This window comes from Nannobrachium achirus (genome assembly GCF_963921795.1).
Source record: "Nannobrachium achirus genome assembly, chromosome: 5".
In the NCBI taxonomy this organism is placed as follows: Eukaryota; Metazoa; Chordata; class Actinopteri; order Myctophiformes; family Myctophidae; genus Nannobrachium; species Nannobrachium achirus.
Window position 1 is genome coordinate 12,361,792 of NC_137814.1, and position 18,773 is coordinate 12,380,564.

General features: G+C 42.4%; 1 protein-coding gene across 2 annotated transcripts; it reads right to left on the minus strand.

Annotated features, from left to right (window-relative positions):
- Positions 1-308: 308 nt before the first annotated feature.
- mul2 (mitochondrial E3 ubiquitin protein ligase 2) lies at positions 309-8,040 on the minus strand. Of its 2 annotated transcripts, none has more exons than XM_080726987.1 (6): positions 7,991-8,040; positions 7,007-7,147; positions 5,106-5,193; positions 4,823-4,943; positions 3,164-3,395; positions 309-1,847 (listed from the first exon to the last, which is right to left on the minus strand). In XM_080726987.1, the coding sequence occupies exons 2-6, from the start codon at positions 7,121-7,123 to the stop codon at positions 1,347-1,349; spliced, it is 1,059 nt and encodes a 352-aa protein (XP_080583113.1). In that variant the 5' UTR covers positions 7,124-7,147; positions 7,991-8,040; the 3' UTR covers positions 309-1,346. The 2 variants fall into 2 exon arrangements, with proteins under 2 accessions (XP_080583113.1, XP_080583114.1); XM_080726988.1 differs by having other exon boundaries at positions 7,007-7,150; positions 7,991-8,010.
- Between the last annotated feature and the right edge of the window lie 10,733 nt (positions 8,041-18,773).

The following is an 18,773-nucleotide window of genomic DNA, read 5'->3' on the forward strand; positions in this document are numbered from 1 at the left end:
TAGAGATGACAGAAATAGTAAGATCGCTGACTCAGAAGCCTTGTCAGGTATACGCGGTGCTTGTCAACAAGCATTCACTCCCTGGGAAAAGAGCACAGCGTTGAAGGGAGTCCTGTGAAACTTTTTTGTGGCAGGTCTCATCTATAAAGTCAGGTCTCGTCTATAAAGTCAAACTCCCCCCCAATTAAACTAGTGACAATAGCATATCTACAAGCTCACAACGCGTCACATTGCGAGCTTGAAGATTTCAAAGTGGGCCCTGATCCAGAAAAGGTCAAGAACTACTTTTGTATATTTATTTTACTCACTCAAAAACAAAACAAACAGCAACATAGAGGCTAAATTAAGGCACGGAACACATACTGTACATTTACAGTATTAGGCTACTTTATATATTTACAGATGCAATTTCCTCCAATAAGTACATCATGTGTGTACAATTTTAATGTAACAACTGCACTGAAACAGAGAAAAAAGAAAATACACACAAAAACAAACTATAATTTCCACTTTCAAATTGTGTAAAAATAGAAACGTTTTGGATAACAATTAAACCTTGTTCTTATTCCAAGTACAGTATTGAGGAGGACACCAAAGAACGTTGCCATTGCCTTTTCTACTAAAAAGTGTTGGAATCACACAGCCTGGCTAATGTGATACTGTGGTTGCATGGCAGTGTTGCACACTGAAAATAGCCGGTGTTTTAACAAAACACTTTGTTTTAACCAAAAGAATATCACTTACACGCAACTTGTCGTTAACTCATTGACTGCCATCTAACAAATTGGATGAGTTATAGCAGGGGTTCTCAAACCTTTTTAGGCCATGACCCCCAAAATAAACATATTTGAAATGGGGACTCCCACCCTGACAAGCACTTGGAATTGTAGGTATTATATTTAATGTGACTCGGTTCCACAGATAAATATTGTGAACCCCGGGACACCACCTGACACGCCGATCACGTGTCCGGAACAAAAAATGCTTTTCCACGTCAGTATAGGAGAAAGAAAAAGGAAAAAAACACACAGTGCATCTCTATGGGACGAGTGGTGGAAAGCGAGGTTGACCCAAGAGCCTGTATCTTCAAATGGATTGTCGCGTATGGACCAGGATTTTGAGGGCTCCCATGGGCGGACTGGAGCGAGGCAGAATATTCTATGATCTTTCAAAGGTTAGTGAAATACACTATTAGCAGGAAAACGACCAAAGACGGAAAACAATTCTGGCAGTAAATGAGTGAACAAGAGTCGTTTGTGGGGGGGAAATCAGCTCAAGGGTTCCAACAACCGTTATGGATGTACTGTGTACATAGTACATACTGAACGTTTTGGGGTCAAAGTGTCTCATGCCTGAAAGAGGGGCACCACCCTCCGGATGCTCTGCCTGCATATGGGACAGTTGGGCTGGGGCAGGGCCTGGTAGCAGCTGAAGCAGCAGCACACGTGTCCACAGTCCAGCAGGACGCAGCCGCGCGGCCGGCTGAGGCAGATCACGCAGGCGCTCTCCATCGGCACCTCCGCTGCTCCCGTGTCTGGCTGCGAGGCGCCCGTCGTGCCCGTCCCCGTCAGTCCCTCGAACTCCCTCCTCAGCCGCTCGCGCTCCCACCTCCTCTTCAGGGTGGCGTAGTAGCGCCGAGCCACCCACAGCAGGACGCCCGCCCCGGCCAGGGCGAACACGGAGGCCAGCGCCTGCCACACCGCCGCCTGGCTCTCCTGCTCCGCCCGCAGCGACTCGAAGTCCCCCGTGGTCAGGAAGTAGTCGGAGCCGTTGGCCGGCGGCCGCAGCTTCAGCACCCGGTCCGTGTCCAGGATCAGCTCGCCGACGCCAGTGAGCGCGGCGCCCACCTGCCGGAAAAGACAAAAAGGAGGTCCTCTGGATCGATTCCTTTCAGGGTTGTTTTTGTGTTTTCTGCACCAGTTCACTCATTACCATTTCCCCCATGTGTTCTGTGGTTCTTTTAAGCAACTGACAAAAAGCATATATTTTAGAAAAGGTTCCCCTAGAGAGGGTCATTAGTCAAGGCCTAGGGAAAGATAAAGGAGCACTTGTTGTTATGTACTGTATACAGTATGTCATGTGTTTTGTATTGTAATTTGTATTTTAACTCATTAACTGTTCAGTGTTAGAGGACCTTAATGGAAATAAGACTTTCATGTGACATCCTCGAATTGCTGTAACCATGTGGTTTTATTGCTCCTTAAAAAATTAAAACATCTAATCAAATAAATATATCTACCACTCAACGGCACAAAACACTGTACACCCAAGAGACTGTACTGTATTTCTACAGTATACACAGTATATCTGCTGCTATGGTTTTACTCTGAGAGCGTACAAATGGAACCAAATAGACCTGTAAGCACCCATTTGGTTCCATCTGTGCGTTCTCAATGTTTCAGAGCTGCAAGTGTCCAATAATATGTGTTTTATGTGACAATACATTTACACCACTTTGAATCTAATCTGAATCCCAACTGTTGGTCTGCTGAGGGTGCCAATTCATCCTGCATTTTCAGTGCTGCCCAGCAGAGGAGCACAGGAGGGGGGCAGCCAGTTAGGTGTTGTTAAGTGTCTTGCTCAGGGACACCTCGACACATTGGCGGAAAATAGCAGTTCTACAAGCTCACAACGCGACACAGACGCGACGCATTGTGAGCTTGTAAATCGGCTATTTTCAATGTGCACTGCCCTGTACGACGGAGTCAGCCAGTCACTGTGTAGAGGCTGACCGCCCGGCTTGTAGCTTGAATTCACAGGGAAACACCAGGAGGCTAAATGCGGCAGCCGCAATTTAGCCTCTCCTCAGACCTTTGGGGTGCGATAGCAATTTTCATAATTTCATAGGCATTAATCAACTACTTGACATGGACAATGTTGCTAAAACTAAGATATCTGAGAGGTATTATATTTTTTATGTACACAGACATTTTATGTTGATGCGTCTTCCTCGTTTTGGTGAATTGGTGGTCAGTTGTTGCGCTGCCACTGCCAGAAGTGTCAAGTCAAACAATCTGTGACAGGCTCCGACCCCTCTTCAAACTTTTTCAACAAAAACCACGTGACCTACTGTACTATAATGTTAAACTTCGTCTTGTGATATTACAGCTTTAAGTAAAAGGATCGAGTACTGTTTCCACCACTGCCAACAGCCCAGCAGTACCTTGAGCATCTGCTCCGTCTCCAGCTGGCCTTTGGGCTTCTCCCCGCTCAGCACCGTGCCGATGATGTCGGAGAAGCCGAAGGTGGCCTGGTGGAACTCCTCGTGGATGACCTCCATGTCCAGGCCCGAGGCGTCCAGTGGACACAGCACCCTGACTTTGGCCTCGTCCGCCCCCACCAGGCTGAAGGGCACGGCGTTCACCCTCTGGTGCAGCACCCGCTCACTGTCCATCCTGCAAGCAGCGTCCATTTAGACAGCAAGGTTTTCATTGATTTTAGTCGTCAGTCATCTGAAAGGTTGTAGTTTTAGGCTAGTTTTGGTCTTCTAAGTATCATAAGATTTTAGTCGACTAAACCTACAGTTGATTTTGTAGACAAAAATATATTTTGGTGGGCCTTGATGGCGTGGTAATGAGTTATTTTACACTTGGTTGCGTGCTGAAAATAGCCGATCTATACAAGAACACAACCCATTGCAGCACGACCCGTTGTGCGCTTGTAGATTAGCAATTTTCAGAGCACAACACCCGGGCGCAATTAGACAATCATGTAATAATTGTGACAGGACTAAGTATGGCAACTTTATCGGATTTAATCGGTTATAAATAGGACTTTTACTTGATGATTACTTAACTAATTGCGATTAGCAAGTTAATTGCCGTCTTCGGATAAAAAAAATCTGTTTGGCTTTAAAGGCTTCGTAAACAAAACAAAAGGTGCACAAGAATGACATGACAAATAACTTGAATAAGACTTGAATAACTCGATACATGAAAAGTGGAAATAGCCAATCTACAAGGTCAAAACGTGTCACATCGTTTTGAGATTCTAGATCTGACTGCTATGTCCACTATTTTTTGCACAACACCATTGTGTGACCAAGTATAAAATAATGCTTAAATGGGAGGGAGGATTATCTTTGTGTAGTATAGAAGGATTATCTTTGTGCAGCTGCTGCTGTGAGAGAAGAACACACAGTATTCTACTAACCCTGGGCTCACACCGTAAGTATGTGTTGCTGTCTAACTGTCACCTACACCTGGATTCCCTGAACAGCAACCGGACAGCTTTTGAGCAGCTCCGTTTTTTCACAAGTGAATTTCCCCGTGTATTTATTTTCGCTCCATAGACGTTTCAGAAAGGTTTGAGCGCTGGAACCAAGCCAGCCAACTATGAGATGAATCGTGACCATGCAGGATTTTCCTAATGTAGACATAGAAAGATCGAAACGTTGCGCAGTTTAATAAAACATGTTTTGGAAGCTTTAACCCGCTAAACGCTCAGTAAAAAGATCTGTGGTTCTCACACTTTTTCAAGATTTTTCAATAATGTTTAAAAATATCAGATGTACAGCAGCACAAAGTGAGCTCATACATCTGCCATGTTTGAATAGCCAAGGCTAAAATCTAAAGTAGTTCTCAACCTGTGTGGGGTGTCCCCGGATGATTAACTTGTTTAAGAGGTATGGAGGGTATCTGCACATTTCTAGGGTAACAATTTAAGGACTTTTTAATACCTCTACAATTACAAATTAAACATTGGACAAATTGCCAAATAATATTAGAGGCAGAAATTGTGAAAATATCAGATCTACATGCTCACAACGCCTCGCGCTGCGAGGCGTTGTGAGCATGTAGATCTGATATACGTGGTCACTCACCACATTCGAGCGAGGCTGTTCCACACCAGCTTGTGTTCCTTCAGCATGAGTTTCTGCACCACTCCAACAGTGCTTTCTTGGAACTGACTCCTCAGCGGCTTTCCTACAGGCTGCACTGCCCCTATTAAACATGAACAATCAATTCATGCGCACACACACACACACACACACACACACACACACACACACACACACAATGTGTGAAAGAGAGACGAGTACATAAGAAATAAGAGTCAGCTCTTGTCCAGATCACAAAAAAAACTAAACAAAAAAGTGAGATTACCTTCTATGACAACGTACTGAAGGCACTTCCCTGGGGTGGCATTCAAAATGTCTGGGAGCCTTCCGTTTAAGGTCAATAGTGGAGCATCCTGAAACCGCATCAGAAACATTTATAGAATATATCGTTCACATTGATGGATGTGAAGAAGATGCAAAGTGGCTTTCAATGTCAAATATGAACTGTCACTTTGCAGTGCTAACAGGTAGGCTGGCCAAGGAGACATTCCCTATCTTGCCTATTTATGTTCTGTAGAGTGGAAACGGGATAGAGCGCTCGTTTTCGGTGGAGATGACGGAGGCGCGCCGTCTTAGCATTCACCAGCGTCGGCAGGTTAGCTACTCACCAGCGTCTGCAGGTTAGCATTTCACCAGGTTATCATTCACCCGCGTTAGTTTTACTGAGGTTAGGGTTAAGGTTAGGTTTAAGTTTAGGTGCACAGTCTGCACGGTCCAAGTGACCACAATGGAGAGCTCCCTACCTCCGGTTCAGCCAATCACAAGTTTCAAAAATGGGTTAGGGTTAGGGGCGTGGTTATCCCGTTTCCAGCCTACAGAACATAAACTCGCTTCCCTCTTGGACAAGTGGAAGATGTTTGGCTTTCCGTACAGAAGACACCCAGGTTCGAATCGCGGGTGTTGCACCATGTAGTGTGGAATAATTCACTGTTTGATCGTTTCTGTTCCCTGTTGAATGTTCATTGTCTTTACACCAGTGGTTCTCAAACTCAAGGAAGTCAAGGACCCCCAAATGTATGTATTTGGCTGCACACCCCCATCTGAAAATGTTGTGGACCCCACAGAAGAGAATATTTGTGTTAGAAAATGTTAAATAATAAAGAAAATTCTCAAACATTTGAGATTTTTCACACAATTCCAGATCTGCACAAGGTTGCAGGTCTGCTATTTTTGAATACCAGTAGCAAGTATATAAGTATAAATGGATAAAGTGGTTAAAATGATTGTGATGCTGTACATTTTGCTGGGGACCCCCAGCAGATCTGCAAGCTCACAATGAGTATATGACACATTGTAGGTCAGCTATTTTTGGAGCATGCCTCCGTCGTATGACAAACTATTAATCTGGCTTTAGGAGCTCAGTCAACCTCTACAGTCAAGTTATCAAGTGATTCATGGTTTCACAGTATTAGAGGCTGGAGTGGATGCAGACGTGGAATTTAACAAATAGTCCCATATTCTTTTTGTTTCACTACACATCACAAACATCTGAAATTTGGCGGTAGAGAGAAATGCCTGTTGCCCGATCAACAGGGTTTTATTTTGATCAATTACATTAGTTGCAGTCGCAAAAGATTCTGGGAGCAATTCACCCTTTGTTAGCCTTCTGGTTGGTCCCTGACTGACCAACCAGCAGGCTCTATCTGCCTTGTCCTGCCCTGGTTCCACCTTTTTTATGATTAATTTGCTAAAACATATTTTTTTGGAGAAATAAAAACATTTAAAAACATACTTCACTATACTGCCACTGAGCAGCTCCATTTTACTGAAACCAAGTTTGAAATTAGAATTGAACACACAGAATAACAATATGAAGCAACTGGATTAAAATGGTAGTGGGTGGAGTGTCCCACAGAGTGTCCCACCAAGACACAGCAACCAATGGGTGTGAGTAGGGGCGGGACAACGGTCAGGACTTGACAAAGGGTGAATTAGCCAGTAGCTATGCCCCTCCCAAAAAGCTTTTGTCCAATGCTAGCTTAGAATAACTTCCTGCTTGCCAAGGTTTGCCTTGGCAACAGCCTTGGCAAGCTGCCGGTTGCTAAGCTAGCATTGGACAAAAGATTTTAGGGGAGGGGCATAGCTACTGGCTAATTGAGCAAAGAAGCTTTTTTTAAATGAACTCTTTGACAGACAGGTTCTTCATCTCAAATACAGCTGACTCACATTGAGCTGGTCCACCGTCTTCCTCTTCCTCCTGTAGTAATAGTAGAAGACACCAGAGATGGCCAGGCTGGTGCTGAGACACAACACGTCAACACTCCGCACAGAAAACTCCTCCATTCTGTGGGCTGCTCTTCTTCTCACCTCCTTGAAAACACAACAAACAAACAAACGTGATCTGAGGGAGATACAACATAAATTACATCATCTACTCCCCAACTGCAGTATCGAATAACAAAATGGAAGGGACCTGTAGATCTTTGTTAAAGGGCTGTCACGATATGACATTTTACATGACGATTAATTGTCACTCAAATAATTGGCGATTAACGATTTAATTGTGTTTTTGTCGTTGATAATTACATTTCTGTTTGGCTTTTAGGCTTTGAAGTTGCACATGGCAGATATGACACATAACCTAAACACACAAATAAATTACTGACATATTTGACAACTTACTACTTAAAAAATAACATTGATAGTGGAAATAGCCGATCTACAAGCTCACACGTTGTGAGCTTGTAGATCTGCTATTTCCACTATTTCTGAAATTTTTCAACATTCACGATTATGATGACGATTATGACAAAATAATTGCGATAATGTCAAATAATCACGATTAGACGATTATGTAATAATTGTGACAGCCCTACTTTGTTATCCAACTCAACTGATGACACTATTAACAATTGCTCCCTTAAATATATTTGAGATACACTTCTGAGTTGCTGCCAAAAGTCATCTCAGTCAATGCAATACAACATAAAGTCCTTTTTATAACAACACAGAGACAGACAGTTGTACATAGAAGTCGTCCTTCTAACGTACCCTCAACAGACCTGTGGGTAGAATGGCGTTGCTATTTGCTTCCAGTCATTTACTGATATTCACAAACACAGCGACACTAATCAACGTGGAGCCATTTTTACGATGCTTATCTTATGTTATTGCAAATATGGAAAGGTTTGCAAATATTTCATTGTTTACCTATCTCTCTCTCCAAGTTGTCGCTACAGCAGAAGGAAGTGCCAGGGTCAATGTTTGTATCACGTGATGTGGGACAGTGAAGCCTGTGTGGAACCAAAAATGGGTGGAACCCAGAACTAGACTTGGGGGATCGATTCACATTTGAGGTTGAAGATCCGGTCTAGAGCGGATACGGAACCTGTCTCTATTTGTCCATGTTTGTCAACCGGACCTTAGTCTCGCGTGGCCAGACTGTTGCCTCCGCGATTTGGTCAAATGCTCCCAGCATACAGCATATATCATAGATATATATAAGAATGGCATATATAGCATTCAGAGATTGTGGAATAGTTGTCTGGCTACGCGAGACTAACCGGACCTGAACACTGAGCGGAAATGTCATTTTCTTTTTTTTTTTTTGCATTGGCTGATAAAGCCGTGACGTGTGCGCGTCACCGTCAGTCACTTCCGGCCGGGTCCAAGCGCGCTCGCTTTTTTGTCAACATGCCGTCGTGTTGTATCCCTGGTTGTTCTAACAGATCATCTGAGACAAAAAATACGACTAAAGTATCATTTTACCGCTTTCCTGCCAACGACAAAGAGAAGGCGAAATGGCTGCAGTTAATAAGGTAAGTTGCAATTTGAATAAATACATAGAAGATCTAAGTTTAGCGCCATGTGGTGGAAAAAGTAAACACAGCTGAAAAAGTAGGCCTACTTCAATGTTTTGGTAAAAGTATCAATACTGCAATGTAGAAATACAAGTAAATGGCTGCACCCCCACACCCACAAACTGCCTATAGAGTGGATTCCCCATTCCGCCAATGCCTTTCAATGAGAATGGAGCAATTGTTTTTTTGCAGAAATCCTTTACTGGCATGGAAACGCCCCATAATGGAGCGTTTTGGTGTTTGTGTGGCTGCAGCCTATGTCTGGAATTCAAAGTGTAGGCTACTTGAGTAAAAGTACAAAATTGGCATCAAAATGTACCTAATGCACCTTAACATTATGCAGAAATTCAGCATGTCCCATTTCAAGTTTTCAAATTTACAAAGATCTTTTGAAAATATCAGATTTACAAGCTCACAATGCCACACAAGGCGTGCATCGTGGGCTTGTAGATCGGCTATTTTCAAATGGCCAATATATATATATATATATATATATATATATGTTACGGTTAGTTTGGGTAACTTGGTTAGACTGTGGTAAGAGCGCTTGTTTTGTCGTTCACCACACACCAATCACCACCAGATGGCGACGACAGCCATTCACTAGTGAAGGCGCTGACGTCACTCGTTTGCGACTCTCTTTCTTTATTTACTAGCCTAGCCTAGCCTAGCCTAGCCTAGCCTAGCCTAGCCTAGCCTAGCCTAGCCTAGCCTAGCCTAGCCTAGCCTAGCTTGCCCAGGCCATAACGATTGCATTCACCACGGCTCGGGGGCGAAGAGCAGGACCAAGGTCCGCTGGCCTTCGCGCCGCTTGCAATGTCGTGGACAATCCAACCCTAACCCTTGTAATAATAACCCAACTACTAACTACTAAAATGTTCAAATAAATGTAATGGAGTAAAAGTGCTATATTTAGATCTGAGATATAGAGGAGTAGAAGTAAAATCATTGGAAATACTCAAGCAAAGTACAAATAACCAACATTTTATGTTTTTATTAGTACAGTACTTGAGTAAATGTACTTAGTTACTTTCCACCACTGTTTAGTGCTTAACTTAGTGCACTGCAGGCTATAACTTACCCTGTGTTAATGTAAAGTTCTACCGTTACATATAGTATGTAATACAGATATTTCTTTTTACAGGCGTGAAGACTTTATCCCAAACCACAACGCAAGGGTGTGCAGTTGGCATTTCCCGTATGGCAAAGCTGCTGGACCATTACGGTTTGCATGGAACGAGGGGAAGGCTTTCCCAAGTCAGCTCGGCCGTAAACGGAAGAAGAAAATAACGGTCCCACTCCCTACAAGTGGAGAAGATGAAGGAACAGATGGACTTGACCTACACAATCATCCTGACATTGAAGATGAAGGGACAGATGAACTTGAACTACACAATGATGACATTGCGCCACTCGAGATGGAGAATGATGCTGACATTGTGGCGCTCGAGATGGAGAATGATAGGTTGAGAAAAGAGAATGAGAAATTGAAAGAACAATTAGAGAGTCGAGAGCAAACCTTTTCCTTCAGTCAAATTCAATTCAATACTGACAAAGTACAATATTTCACTGGCTTACCCGATGCTGCTACTGTCCTGTTTTTAGAAGCACTTCTTTCTAAGTTTGAGCTCAAATATCATTCTGATTTGACAGTGCAATTTATGCCCCTAGTCGATCAATTGCTCCTGACCTTAATGAAGCTTAAAATTAATTCTGGTCAGATAGACCTTGCAACCAGATTTAATTGTAGCACAGACACAGTAACCAACATTGTTCTCACCATTGTTAGTGCCCTGTATGACATTTTGTATGTTGGTATGGTTGAGAACAAAATCCCCTCCATAGCCATGAACCAGACATCTCTGCCAGACTGTTTCCGTCCGTTTCCTAATTGTAGGATTGTGCTGGATTGCACAGAGGTGGCGGTCTCCGATACAATCAGGCTTGACTCACAGTGTCATTTACACAGTGAGTACAAAGGACGGAGCATACTCAAAACTCTGATAGGTCTGGCTCCTGATGGAGTGATTACCTTTGCCAGTAACTATTACGGTGGGAATGCCTCAGAGAGTTCAATAACAAAGGACTGTGGGGTTCTAAAACATCTGCAAGCCGGTGACATGGTAATGGCAGACAAGGGCTTCACAATTCAGGACATTTTGCCAGAAGGGGTTTCGCTCAACATCCCGTCTTTCCTTGTTGATGGACAGCTCACACAGGAAGAAGTGAATAAAAACGAACTCCTGTCCAGTGCTAGGATCAACGCGACGCGTTCCATTCGGAGGCTGAAATCGTTTAGCATTTTGGACAACATCCCATATCAGTTCAGAAAAGATATCAACAAGATACTGAAAGTGTGTGTGTGTCTTACAAACCTGCAAACACCCATTCACAATAATTGCTTTGACTGAACATGATTAAAAAAAAAAAAAATGAATGCAGATTCATTTCTGAAACTTAAACCTTGAATAAAGTCAATTTGAATTAAAGTGCTGATTCTCTTTATACCAAGAAACATTGGTAGCAATAAAATGTTGTATAATGTGTTTTTAACTGTCACAATAACAAAGCTTACAATTCTTAACAATTAGTAGCTTCACAAATTTGAATTGAATAGTGCAAATCAATGCACACAATGTACATTCATGTAAGTACAGTGTCGAATTCCAACTTTGACTGAATCTTTGGTAGGTGTCCGTGTTTCCAGCCCATGTGTCTTTCATCACTAGCAGGATGACAAGGTCATCAATGGTCCATACTATCAGGTAGGGATGGGATGATAATCGTTAGTATCGTTTATCGTGATAAAAAGCACAAGCACAATCATTGTATTGTATCGTTTCGATTTAAGTTTATCGTGAAATCATCCTGCGTCATGCACTGGGATCAATTGAATTCACCTTTTATTTGCAGAGCTGCATATCTGGTACCATGCATTTAAACCCCCATTGGTAAAACAGACCTGGAAATAACATTTTTTTTTTTTTTTTTTACTCTCTACCAAATCTCTTTGCCAAAAAATAGCTGATCTACAAGCTCACAACGCAAAGCATTTTGCACAAAAAACATTCCGTGGGCTATAAATGGCCCCCACAAAACGGTGAAAAGTGATGATTCATCACTAAACCATCGTTTTGTGGGTCCGATTTTAACCCAAGGAATGTTTTTCGTGCAAAACAAATGCTTGCAATGGATTCAGCCAAAAAAACCTAGTTTGACCCCTCACATGCTACTTAAAGCAGATTTATTTTGTGTATTTTTTTCCTGTATAGTAAATGAATGGGACACAAACACAAATCATTTTTTAAGAGGTTTCCCCCGGGAGTTGAATTTCAACCTTTTAGTACATAATTATTACACACCTTTAGAAACACATTGGTGAAGACATTTCTTGGTAACCATTTACTTCGCAGATTGGTCAAATATCTTATAAAATCCCCTTACTACCAGCCAGGATAATGGATGTTGAGGGTAATTTTGATTCTGCGATAATATCGTAAATCGCAATTTCTTTGGTCACAATAATCGTGATATGAAAATTTCACATTGACCCATCCCTACTACCAGGTGGCAAGTGTTGGCTCCGGTCAGGTGTAGGTTGCACTGTATCTGATCATGCCAGTAGTGATGATTTTGTTTCTGTCAGGGACAGGGGCGTCACAAGGGGTAGGAAAGTGGGACTGAGTTACCAGGGCCCAAGGTGGAGGGGCCCTAGTAACTTTAGCTATCGAAAAATAGCAGATATACAAGCTCACAGCGCGGCACCGAGTGCCGCGCTGCGAGCTTGTAGATCTGCTATTTTTGAAAAGTCGTGAAAATGTGCGCAAATCTTTGAATATATGTATTTTTTAAGTGAACATTTGTCACTCAAATTTTGCTTCTGGGGGGGTCCCTGGAACTAAATATTTTGACATGGGGGTCCATGGCCAAATTCACATCATTTTGGGGGTCCTTCACATGAAAAAGTTTGACCATCACTGACATGGAAATATAGGTTTCTTGCACACATTTTCACAATTTTTTAAAAATAGCAGATCTACAAGCTCGCAGCGCGGCACTCGGTGCTATTTTTCAATAGTTAACATTCATGGGGGGGGGGGGGCCCACAGTGAATCCTTGTACCCAGGGCCCAGAATTTGGTGTGACGCCCCTGGTCAGGGAATCAGCCACCGGATCCAACTGCAGAAAGAAGTCCCTTCTCTCTGCCACAGGCGTTATGGAAAACATCAACATTTTTGGGGTTGAAGGCGTTGTAGATCAGCTAGTGGCAAGTTCACAACATGTCACAACTTAATCGTAATGCTGCCTTTAATACACCGCGTATGACTTATTGATATCCATTCATAACCTTTATTTAAACTCAAGAGTATATAATTGAGGGTCAGGCCCTTATTTGCAATATAGCTGAGATACAATAAATAATCAACAGTAATATACATTTACATTACAGTATTGAAATATAAATCAGAAGACAGAATACAAGACAAATAATATATTCAAGAGACTAAAAAAATTCATATTCCTATGAATTTGTTGTATTGTTGTTGATGTACTGACATATTATCTTGCTTATTATATTGATGTATTACCTGCTTATTGTAAGTCGCTTTGGATTAAAAGCATCTGCTAAATGCCTAAATTGTAAATTGTAATTATTATGTAATGCGCTGTGAGCATCAGTTATTTTCAGCATTTTCGGCATTTGGTAATATATACAGTGAAAAGAACAAGACATCCCATAATTATAATGTTTTATAAAAACGAATCAGATCGGATCCACACACACATGGACAGCTGCAAAAACAAAGTCTCGACAATAATGATTGGCGCCATCATCATAACACAAATCAATAATCAATAATAATGATTGAAGATAAACAGTAATCATCATAATAAAGCTATAGTTTCATAATACAGTTTATTTGAACCTGTAGTCAAACTATTCTACATACCATATAGGGTTTTGGGGAGTGCATTCCAGAGGGTTTATAATCAATTAGATGCACTAAGTTTGATTAACAGTTCCACTCCAACAGATCTCTATTTCAAAGATTCAAAGAATCATTGTGATCTGCTATTTATGAAATGTAAAAAAGAAAATATATGTTTTAATAATGTAATTTTGACCTTCATTTAAAGCAGTAACATTTTTAATTAATAAAATGTAATTAGGTCCAATCTGTATGGTAGAGTATACTAATACAATATAACTTGGGGTGGTTGTATTTTTCTCCCTGCATGCTCGTCTATTGAATCTCAACATCTATAATGACATGATACCAGGTTGAATTTGTTTAAACACCTGGCACACATTCAGCATAAAACAGCCAATCTACAAGCAAACAATGCATCATAGCAAGACTTGTTTTGATCATGTAGATCGGCTCTTTTCTGCAAATAGATTTGATGTAGAGGGAAGAAAAAAAAAGGAGCGGACCAAGTGTAGATCCCCGGGGTCAACTGAGTATATAGCGTTTAAGTGTTAAACATGTTCACCAGATCTTACACACCTCTGCTTTACCACGAACCCCTATCCCTAGATAGAGAGGTTGCGTGAATGTGGTTTTAACTGAATGGAGGAGGGTCAATGTGTTTTCAGAAACACGGTAAAATGACACAGTACCTGTTTTGTGATCTACGTAGACTCCCATTACCCCCTTAAACCAACTCTTACGCACTGTGTGGGGAACAGGTCCTGACACTTTAGACCTAGTCCAAGTGCTGTTGTGTTTGAACCAGTAACCTTTTGGAGAGGAATCTAACGCCCAGGACTTGTCGTTGTTTCCAAAGAGCGACAGCTCCATCTCCTTTCTGTTGATGTCTTTATAACTGACTCCTACAGCAACCCCCATTCCACTCCATTCCACTTCTAAGTAAGAACGTTCAGACAGACTCTCTCCACTCAACACCTGAGGGTAAAGCATTGAGGTAAATCTGTGTGGATGATCAGGATAAGGTTGGTATTCTGGGAATGTACTAGTTGCCTTCCTGTTCTCCTCTGACAGGGAGAGGGTCTTGCTCACTGTTTTCTCATCCAGTGACATTTGACAGGCATCTGTGAAAAGAACACATTACAAAATATCACAACAAATTGAACACTTTCAACTTAGTGTGCCTGAGTTTGTGATGTTATTAAAGCTTCAATAAATGTGCTGCTTATCAGGAGTCGGGGGCGACAGTTTGTTATTGTTTCCATAGGAGGAGAGACATAAGGGAGTGATTTTGCCCTACTAGACTTGGGAAGCCTTAAAATATGGCCCGGAAACCCCATTGCAGCACCCAGCTCAGTGGTGTGCCTTGCTAATCATTAGACTGCCAGTGCCGCCACTGTTTTTCCAACAACCACTGACAATCTTTTTTGCAGATAAAGTATAGTTTTTGAGTGCATTGAGTGCACAACGCATTGACGGTAAGTGGGGAGTTCGGTCGCATGCGTTGACATGAATACGGAGGAGAGGCACTTCGCCCACACGTGCGCGGAGCATTTCATGCAAGTAGCCCGAGAGTGGAACATTGAACATAAAGACAGCACGCTGACTACCGACAGTGCACATAACATGATCTCAGCGGCCAGGGAACTCCCGCTTGGGCATTATGCTCTGCGCTGCATACAGTAGCAACCAACCATCACTGTCTCTACAGCACAGCTCATTTGATAACGGATTTGCAAATGCAGAAATGTAGTGGGCCATTTCAAGTCAAACCAAGTGAAAGGTAGTCGACCAGAACTCACACTTTAAAAAGTCTGCTCTGTCTGTACTGTTTCCTGGTCCTGGAGAATCTGGACCTGCAATTGACATACGCACGCGTGCGAGCACACGCACACACACACACACACACACACACACACACACACACACACACACACACACACACACACACACACACACATTATTTCCTAAACCAGTACCAATGATTCTTTCTGGTGGTAGACAGACAGACACTCACGTTTTAAAAATATGTTTCTGGGTGGAGTCTCTGGTGGATGTGGACCATCAAATGTCGAGCTTCCAGCTTGACAACGTCCAAGCTCTGGAAATACAAATAATCATTAATGTCATGTGCGGTTTGTACTTGGGCGAACACTCACAGAGCTGAGGAACGGTGGCAGTGGCGGTTGGTATGTATATTGCGCTCTAGGCGAGGTAGTATAGCGCCGCCCTATGGCCGCGCGAAGCGCGGCCCCTCACGCGGCGCCGGAAAAATCGGTTATTTGCGGGCAAATTATGCATTTTTTCAAGTTATTTGCGGGCAAATTATGCATTTTTTCAAGTTATTTGCGGGCAAATTATGCATTTTTTCAAGTTATTTGCGGGCAAATTATGCGGTTCGGTTCTACACGGCGGCAGAACCATTTTGGGCTTAATATAATAGGGTTTATAAAAGCATGATCTGACTGTCTTAGTCTTACCTTGGGCTGGTCAGGAGGAAATGGTTCTTTCACAGTCACGCACAGTGAGACAAAGTCCTGGCTGATAGAGCCTGAGGTTTGTGTTTTGTAGAGGAAGTCAGGTACAAAATGATCCTCTCCATGTGATGTTTCAGGGCAAGCAGCTATATTATAATATCTACCGGTAGTCACGTCCATAGTAGTGAAGAGCTCGAACTCCATGCTTTATTTTTAACAGATGTTGTTTTCAATTTCAATACTGGCGCGTGAATATGACATCACATCAGGAGGGGAGGGGGGGGGGCTGCCTGGAGCTGCCAGCCTCTATCACTACCACCAGGGGGTGTTGTTGTATTCGGTCTGAGTGGACTGTTGATCTTACGTCTGCTCTGCAGGGCCGTCACTTTACTTTTTTTTTTCTTTTTCTTCTTCTGGCGCCCCCGCAAAGTGGCGCCCTGTGCAATGGCCCCGCTAGCCCCCCCTGCCGGCCGCCCCTGAACGGTGGCAATGGTACCCATTGCTGAGAGGGTTTTGCTCCCGATACGCTTAACGTCTCGGCATTACCTAAGCTGTGAGAGAGGCTGCAGTATTCTAGTGAAAACGTGATAGCTCAGACACAAATACATGTTGTCCGATCCGAGACGAGACAGTTGGTGCACCAACTGCATTGTGACAGCGGAGCTAACAACGCCTATTTGTTCCAAACCGGCCCTTGTGATCCGGTTTGAAAAAAAATAATAATAATAATAATCATGTTCCGGTGATCAGAAACCCGAAAACGGTACTGATCCCAGGCTATTGTGGTTAAGAAATAACAAACCTAAGAAACAAAAACATGAGTCAATCACTAGCATCAATCAGAAAGTGCCAGGAAATGGTATAGGGAGTGTTAAAGGGGACAATCACTCATTTTCAACGCCTTTGAATTGTTATGTGGAAATAAGAAAAATCCCCCCCCCATCTGTGTGTGGAGCGTTGTCAAAGATGTTTTAGGGAAGAGAGAAGATTCTAGGATGCGTGGCACATTGTCCAGGGTGTTTTAAGGAACGGAGAAGAGCCTAGGGCATGTGGAGTGCTGTACAGGGTGTTTAAGGTTTAAGGGGATGAAGAGGGCACTTGGAATGCTTGTAGAGTACAGCATTAATGCTTAGCTAATCTGAGTGAGCGGGAGGGGTTGTATCAGGCCGTGAAGGTTATGGAGGTGCCATACCATAGGCGGACTTTGCCATTTGCCCTGGGGGGGCAGGCTTGAGCAGCAACATGCCAATTGTCAACCCCTCAACACTAACTTATCACACTGTCCAACTACTGTTATTCATTGTGTCCACAAGACCACTAGTGTACCAAATAAAACACAAGTACAATTATGTGTGGTTAGAGCAGTGTCATTTTACAAATTGTGTTCATTATTAAGTAAAATAGCTACTTTCATTATTGGTAACATAGTTGCAGCTTACAAGAAATGCCAATAATTGATAATCTCAGCTATCATTTCTAAATGGCTGCAAAACATTTTTTTTGATGCAGGACAATAATTATTGTAATTTAATTTATTTTAAGTAATGAACAATAAGTTAATATCAGTGAATAATAACTTAAAAAATAGATATTTTTACATTTTAAACCCCTTTTTAATTATTTTTCAAGCCTAATATGTGTAATCTTTGTGTACAGTTCGGATATTGCAGGTATGTTCAGGTATATCCATAGTCTGACAACCCCCATTCTTAGCAATGCTATCTTCAGAGAGAGAGAGGCTCTGATCACTTAACATTCCAATCAATCAACTTATTGTCGCCAGCTGGTCTCTGTGTGATGGGGAGAAACCAGTGACTATTAGTTGGTTAATTCTTTAAAAAATCATAACTCTTGACAGGAATGGGCTAGAGACTTACTTTTTTTCCCTAAATGCTCAGAAATGCCTGGGGGGTGCAGTGCACCCCCTGCACCCCCATAAAGTCCGCCCATGTGCCATACCTTTGCTACAGCTACAAACATGCGTGATTTGTAAAGGCTGCCCATGCCTGAATAAACATGAATTACATTTTTGTTGCAGAACGTCGTCAGGGGTGTTTTAAAATAACATTCATTTCTAAACATGTCTACCCTCTCTTCACCTACCTTCGGTTGTGTCTTCAAATCTCTCTGCTAGATCATTCCTTCTGATCTTCTTCAAGACATTCACCATGACCTTCGATTCCTTAGTGGGTAATTCTGCACGATGAGATCGACAGTGCCCGTCCTCTCAGCACTCTCCAGGAGACTCTTTTGGAGAGGCTTGAGACCTTCAACATTCTCTAGCTTTCGAAGCCACCACTTCAACTTCTGGAATTCCTCATCTTCCAGCTCCTCCAGAGCATCCAACATATCTTCCGCAAGTTTGCCCATGGTGGATGCCTACATCAAAACAGATGGCGTTAACATCTCATTCTTCATTCTCAGCGGCAATATGAATATAATCTGTATAGTAGAGTATGTCAGTATAATACAACTTATACAACTGGTGTACCAAGTCTTCTATTGAGAAATTTAGATCCTGTTTTCAACCTTTCACCTTTGTTTCAGTTTTGACAGCCATGATTCTATTTCTCCCTTGAGCAAGCAGGCAGGCTCTATTAGCTCAGCGCAAAAAACTAATGAGCTACATGGGGTTCAAACCCAGGGTAGAAGAGGAACAGTTGAAGTTACCTAAGGAAATACATGTATAATACATTGAATTGCTCAACCTATCTAGAGTATAGAG

What these genes read in the sequence shown, in the direction of transcription:
- mul2 (XM_080726987.1), bottom strand. Translation starts at nt 7,123, where the DNA reads ATGGAGGAGTTTTCTGTGCGGAGTGTTGACGTGTTGTGTCTCAGCACC. An exon ending in AGACGGTGGACCAGCTCAAT is followed by an intron (nt 5,194 to 7,006) that starts GTGAGTCAGCTG and finishes ATGCGGTTTCAG; the next exon opens with GATGCTCCACTATTGACCTT. An exon ending in TCAGTACGTTGTCATAGAAG is followed by an intron (nt 4,944 to 5,105) that starts GTAATCTCACTT and finishes CATGTTTAATAG; the next exon opens with GGGCAGTGCAGCCTGTAGGA.